Genomic DNA, 6,992 nt, shown 5'->3' with positions numbered 1-6,992 from the left:
CCAGAGATGGCAAAGCTCCCATGGGGATGAGGTGAACGCCTTGTGTGAGGCAGCCCTGGGACATTGTACTCTGTGTTTGTTTGGCAGGCACTGGCCCACTTCACCCTCAGGAGCTGGATTATTATGTTAATAGTTTTAATTCCGGGGCCCAGAGGGCGAACACGGTAAGAAATCCAATCAAATGAGAGGGAAAAAGCTGGCTTTCAAAGTCACATCTGTCTGAACAAAGCAAGACTCTGAATCAGGACACCAGATTTCCTGACATGGCCAAGGTTCCCCAAGGAAGGCCTTCTCCAGGTTCATCTACCTCAGGAGTGTCCTGCAGAGCCCTCTGGAGAATCAGCCTCAGGGTGTGTCTCCACTTCCACCATCACTGCCTGAAGGAGCCAACGAATAAGGGGTTGGCACAGCTGTTCACACAGGACAGAACTGCTGCCAAGAAATGAGGAATGAAGGCACCCAAATTTTTTTGAAACCAGATTAAGAGGAACCAGTGGATGCCGAAGAGGAGGAAGACCAGCACTGTGAGCACCACGGTCACATAGAGCCTGGTGGGCGGAACCCGGTTGGAGCCACACAGCAGTCTGGTCATCAGGGCCAGGCTGGACCCAGAGAGAAGCGCAAATAACAGCCAGCCACTCCACAGTGATGAAATCCAACACTGGGCACCAAACGTGATGCATGTTCCTCACCAGGAAGCCACAGTAGTTTCCTTCCAGGATGCTCAGCAGCAGGGACAGGGCCCACAGCAGGGCACACATGCCCGCTGACGGGTGTCTGGGGCGGCGGCAGCGGTAGCAGATGGGCCACAGGACAGACAGGCAGCGCTCCGTGCTGATGGCGCTGAGAAAGCTCAGGCCTGAGATGTAGGCAAACACTGACACAGTCATGAAAAAGTGCGTATGGATATGGAGATGAAAGAGAAGTTTCTGATGAGTGTCTCTAGGGCATCTATTATATAACAGCAGAGTAAGAGGAAGTCAGCTCAGCCCCACCAGGGCCACGATGGCTGTCAATAATTGCAGGATTAGGAACTCCGTTTTGAAAGTTTGTTTTCTTCCACTTATTCAAGTGAATTCGCTGCTACAGGCTGTGACAGATGGATTCATGGTCGAGAACCCTCCACTGGTGCCACTGGAACAGAAACAAGACTTGAGCACCTGGTGCATGATCAGTGAGTCTCATGGGCACCCTGCTACCTGGCAATTACTGTCTGTGCTACAGAAATTATGATACCAAAGGCATCACCACCTTGGAGTCCTGGAACCTGGATTCAAACCCAGTTCTCTCTGACTCTAGAATCAGGGCTCTCTCTACGCAACTTGGACGTTCTTCTGACATGGGAATAGCCTGTAGTCCAAATACCTAGACTCATAGTCGGAGACCACGTCATGTCTTCCAGAGGCAGGAGGAGCATAGTCTGGACAGGTAATGTGGGATGACAGCAGAACTCAGAGCTCACCATTGCTTCTGCCCTGAGACTGAGATTTCCTTTCAAGGGCTCAAAGTTGGAAGTCCCAGCCATGACCTCTGGGTTTTCTCAGTGACTGAGAATGTCCATCCTCCAGAAAGAAGATCGTGATTTTGGGTTCTTTATGATAAGATAAATGGAATCAATACACTCTCTTCCTATGAGGGGTATGAGTATGACCTATCCTCTTGTGCTGGAAATGGCTGAGTGTGTCATCTCTATGAGGACAAGAGGTACTTTTCTCCTGAACAGTGGTGTGCCCTCTCCATCTTCATCAATTTCCCTTACTCCTGCTCACCCCTTTGTACATAGTCCCTTCATTAAACTCTCTTCAATTACTCATTAATTTGTGCCGTGTGTTTTATGCTGGAACAAAAAAGATATAAACATAACAAAAAAAATCCATGGAACAGAAGCTAATGTGTGCAAGCTGAGTTATTAACAACAATTCAGGTTTGAAAACAATGTCTGTGAAGCAGAAAGGACCTGGGTCCCTCACAGCCTAAGCTACCAGCACCCACAGCGTCCCTGACGGAGCTTCATGTCTCTGGACTCTCCTTCATGGGTGCCCATGGCTCCTTGCATGCTCCACCCCAAGATGCACTCGTGACCATGTGGACTAAGAGGGAGAAAACAAAACTGCCTTTGAGAGAAGGTAGTTCTGAGCAGACTCTTACCTGAGCGCCATCTTCTAGTTGAAAGTGGTGAGTAGAAGAAGAGGAGCTTTCCAGGGAGTGCTGAGCACCAGAGAATGCTCTCCTACCCCTGGATAGGAGGTGTCTGCAGGAGCAGGAGTGGAACCTGATGATCTAGAGAGGCTGATGAAGATGCTGGGAAGCCCCTGTGACTTCCTGCCTGAGGGGCACTGGCAAATGAGATTCTGGAGATGTGAGACAGGGGCATCACGAGATGCTTCTCATTTGCCCTGATTGCAATGACTTATCTGTTCCTTGCTCCATCTTACCCCATGTGGTCCCCCTCCAGTGAGGAATGTTTGAACTGGAGCCTGTCACTGCCCACTGTGGGTGTGTGCAGGAAGCCCACTCAACAGGCCATGTCGGCTTGCATAGCTAAATAATAGTTTGTTTAGCATTCAGGGTTTTGCATGGCTTGGATCATCTGATCTGTTTCCATTTACTCCCAGGAGTAATGAATACACCTGAGTTTATTTCAGAGGACACAAGAGTATACAAAATAAAAATGTAAAGTCTCTCCTAATCTCAATCACCAATAACAACCGATGTTTACAGTTCCCATTTTAACTCTTTTGCGAGTTATATTATAGCTTTGTGTAATGAAACCTCCTTTCTAGTTGTGACGTATCAATATCAACACCTGTGTAAACTGTGTTCCCTTTTAGCAGATAAAGAATTTAGCACACCACGTGCACTACTTGTCACCTCTCTCTCTCCCCAGGACATTTGTTAGCTAGATTTCTTTCACATGATGTGGGGACAACCAGTGTTTTCAGCTTTAGTTCCTATAACTTCCTTTCACGTTCCCATGTGCAGCCAAACTGAGTTACATGGCATTTCCTCAAAAAGTTAACTATGAAGCATTGGAAACAGTGAGAGAAACTTATTCACTCATTTCTGTGTTTACCCAACTCTACTAATACTGTGTGCTATACTGTGCCAGGCAGTGATCCAGGCAGAGAAGATGCTGTGGACAAATGCTACCAGAGGGCCTTTCACAGGCCCAATTTCCTGGACTGTGCTTATCAAAAGATATCATTTTCCCTAAACCCAGACAACCCAATGAGATTAGAGGTAGGCCATCATTTATTCAAGCTTTTACCCTGTAGAATGCCCCCAACCACAGCACTAAGCACGAATGTAAAGGTCCTATAGTCTGAGAGAAACATAGGGAATCTTCATTTTCTATCCAATCAGGTAGAACAATTTCTGAATGACTATTTATGGTTTTGGACAGGGATTCTTTTTTTAACTTATTAAATATTACCTCAGAAGTCAATAATATGTTAGAGGCTTCAAATGTATTAACCACTGATGTTTATGAAATATTTAGTCATATTTGACACCTGGCTGAGTCCTTTCATCTGTTTTCTAATTTATTCCCCACTATAATTCTATGAGCAGATGATTTCACCACATTTTACATGAATTAACAGAGGCTTGGAGAGGAGAGCTGCAGAACCAGGACTTCAGACCTGGATTTGTCTGATTCAGAGAGGAATTCTTTCTGTTGCAATGAAAATTGTAAAGAAAAATCATTCAATAAATAAATTCAGAAGATTACATGAGAAATTTATTGGTAATGTCAAGGACGATGGAGAGGTATAACGTTCAGACGAATGCTTTCTCTGAGAAAAACTAGAACAGCCAGATTAAAAACAACCTATTTGAAGAGATTGGGGAATCACTGACACATTCTGAGGCTGAGGCTGAGAGAAGACTAGACACTTTCCAAGCCTGGCAGGGCAGCAGTGAGTCTCAAAGTTACTCCAGACTGATCAGGACAGAGGCTCTCATCCCTGCCCCAGACTGCTTCCCGACATGGCCAGGTTTCTCCCAGGAATGCATTCTCCAGGTTCATCCACCTCAGGAGTGTCCTGCAGAGCCCTCTGGAGAACCAGCCTCAGGGTGTGTCTCCGCTTCCACCATCGCTGCCTGAAGGAGCCAACGAAGAAGTAAATGATGGGGTTGGCACAGCTGTTGACACAGGACAGGGGTACTGCAAACCGGTCAAGTTGAGGTAAGGCATTAAACCAGAATAAGAGGAACGAGTAAATGCCGAAGGGCAGGCCACAGAAGATGAAGACCAGCACAGTGAGCACGATGGTCACAAAGAGCCTGGTGGGCGGCACCCGGTTGGAGCCACACAGCAGTCTGGTCATCAGGGCCAGGCTGGACCCAGAGAGAAGCACAAATAACAAAACCAGCCATGACACAGTGATGATATCCGACGCTGAGCACCAACCATCAATTACATTGATTCTCATGAAGCCACAGTAGTTCCCTTCCATGATGCTCAGCAGCAGGGACAGGGACCACAGCAGGGCACACATGACAGCGGACATGTGTCTGGGGCGGCGGCAGCGGTACCAGATGGGCCACAGGACAGACAGGCAGCGCTCCGTGCTGATGGCGCTGAGAAAGCTCAGGCCTGAGATGTAGGCAGAGATTAACACAGGAGAGAGAACTGTGCGGATTACTTCATGGGCAAAACCAAAGTCAAAAAGTAAAAATAGACTATGTATAAATTGGTAGCCAAGGAAGAGGAAGTCAGCCCCTGCCAGGTTGAGGATGTAGACCGAGAAGGCGTTCCTGGGCATGCGGAAGCCCAGGAGCCAGAGCACCACCGAGTTCCCTGCCAGCCCCACCAGGGCCATGATGGCTGTCAGTAATTCCAAGATCATGAACTGTGTATCAGATTCATGGAAGGCCTGATCAATTCCATTCGTTGGTGTGAGGTTGGACTCCCACGCTGTGGCTGTCATATTCGTGCTCAGAAATGCTTCAGTTGTGGGCCTGAAAACAAAACAAGACTTGAACACAGGACTGAATTTAATGTCTCTGCATTTTAGAGAAGAAAGAAGCCCATTAGCAAAGTAGAGGGAGAGGGGCAAAGGGTTTGAATAGAGGTGGTTGAGACAGAAATATGGAAAGTGGGGTTATTAAGTGATTTTCTGATGATATGTGTAATATAAAAGTTATTTATTGTTGTTCCATGTGATTTGGAGTAAAGATTTCTTTGCAGATCAAAGCATTTGTGTAAGAGAATTCTCACGGTGGTGGTGGAGTTCAGCAGTGCTTGGTTATATTTTACAAAGGGCTTTGGATGCAAAGGGAGAAACTCTTGCAGAATTTAGGTGAGAAGCATAAATCTACTCCCACATAGGTGAAGAGTAGCAACTGATGAGTGCTTACATGGTATTACCTCTTTTAATCCTCCAAATAGCCCTATGAGGCCAGTACTCTGCCTATACCCATCTGGCACATAGGAAAAGAGAAGCAGAAGGAGGTCCAGTTCTCACGTGCACAAGTGGAAGAGCCTGGATCTGATCCCACAGGTCTGTGTCAGAGTGTTCCCCCTTCCCCTGTCTTGCAGTCCCACTTACAGGGTGGTGTGTCCGGTACACAAGGGGAATGGTGGGGCAAGAAGCAAGGAACTCTCAGGGACAAATCTAAAATGGAAACTCACTTATGTGTTTTATTAAGCTAGAATAGGCAAATTTTGTAAATAATAAGGGAGTGAAGATTATCCAGTGTGGATGAAGGGGGTGGAATCCAGCTGAGAATAGACCAGAGAGTGCAGAGGCTCCTCAATCATTCCAGCCTCTCCAGGTGCACCCAGCACAGGCGTGTCAGAGTGGAGGGAGGCAGGAACCACTGGCCACAAAGTTAGTTTCAAGGACTGAATGATCTATCAGTCTTAGTTCGTACAGTTCTGGTTTAACTAATGAGATGATGGATGGAAACCACAACCTCTGATATCTCCCTCAGGGCATCATGAACCTTTTATTCCTGGAAAGAATCAGAAGTCTTATCTGTAAGTGTATGTGTTTTCTTTTGTTTCCCTTTTAAAACTCAAAACTCAAAAATGACGATTAGATTTTTCTGTTTTTTTTCTCTCTCTTGGTTGTCGTTCACTATTGTATCCTCAGCATAGAGCACATTTTCCTTAGAGACCATCTGCTATAATATCATTTAACTCAGGAAGAGGCTGAGGCTGAAAGAGCCAAAGGATTTCCCTGAGATCACAGGGTGAACAGTAGGTCCAATGCCAGCCCTGGTCTCCTGGAGCCCAGCCTGAGGCTTTCCCACTGTTTCCTGTCTCATTGTGGAATCAGCACCTGAGCAAATTCTTCATGTGTACTCAGAACGTGAGAGAGCTTCAGGGTGTAGAAAATGTTAGTTGATCTAAATACCCATTTCCTTCTCTCTCACATAATAGTTCTGAGAGTTTTAGAGCAGAAATTGGATTCTAATCCCAGCCTTCATTCATGCTTGATGGCACGATGTGACCAGGTGGTAGCCAATGGGAGGTGAGCACAAGTGATGATACCAATTTTAGGTTGTGCCTTTCCTTACCCTCTTCTCCTCTGGATGGAATGCTGATGAGTTTGGGAGCCCTGCATGAGAATGAAGTCACCTCTAGGGCTTGGTAGCAGTGATTTGAAAGAGCACAAGTGTCTGATGCCTTGAAATCATCAGTCCAGTTCTAGTAACTTCTCTTGCACTTCTTTTTAGAGCTACCAAAATGATAAACATAAATTCTTAAATATATTTACATATAACCACCTAAAAAGTAAAGTACATTCCATCCTCAAGGCATTTGTGATGAGAGATATATTATTTGAAGAAAATGACACCCAATAAAAATGAGCCAACAGAATCTAGTAAAATAAATGATGAGATGTAATGAGAGGTTTATCTATTAGTAATTACATTGAGAGACAAACAGTCCTAGGAAAATCTACTGTGAGGAGACTATAATAATAGATGGGTTTTCATAATTTGCCACCCAATCTAATTTCCAGCTCCTCTGTGTCCTATTG

General features: G+C 45.8%; 1 protein-coding gene and 1 pseudogene across 2 annotated transcripts; both read right to left on the bottom strand.

Annotated features, from left to right (window-relative positions):
- Positions 1-241: 241 nt before the first annotated feature.
- Positions 242-2,159, bottom strand: LOC308525401 (mas-related G-protein coupled receptor member X2-like; annotated as a pseudogene). Its single transcript has 2 exons — positions 2,149-2,159; positions 242-951 (listed from the first exon to the last, which is right to left on the bottom strand). The product of its transcript is annotated as a mas-related G-protein coupled receptor member X2-like (transcript).
- A 1,800-nt stretch (positions 2,160-3,959) lies between these two features.
- LOC308524794 (mas-related G-protein coupled receptor member X1-like) lies at positions 3,960-4,958 on the bottom strand (the record flags this gene model as incomplete). The annotated part of the gene is made up of 1 exon (XM_081099350.1): positions 3,960-4,958. The coding sequence occupies exon 1, from the start codon at positions 4,929-4,931 to the stop codon at positions 3,960-3,962; it is 972 nt and encodes a 323-aa protein (XP_080955476.1). The 5' UTR covers positions 4,932-4,958.
- Positions 4,959-6,992: the final 2,034 nt, after the last annotated feature.

This window comes from Myotis nattereri (genome assembly GCF_964212035.1).
Source record: "Myotis nattereri genome assembly, chromosome: 9".
In the NCBI taxonomy this organism is placed as follows: Eukaryota; Metazoa; Chordata; class Mammalia; order Chiroptera; family Vespertilionidae; genus Myotis; species Myotis nattereri.
Note: the sequence above shows the minus strand (reverse complement) of the source record. Positions and strands in the feature narration are given on the sequence as shown.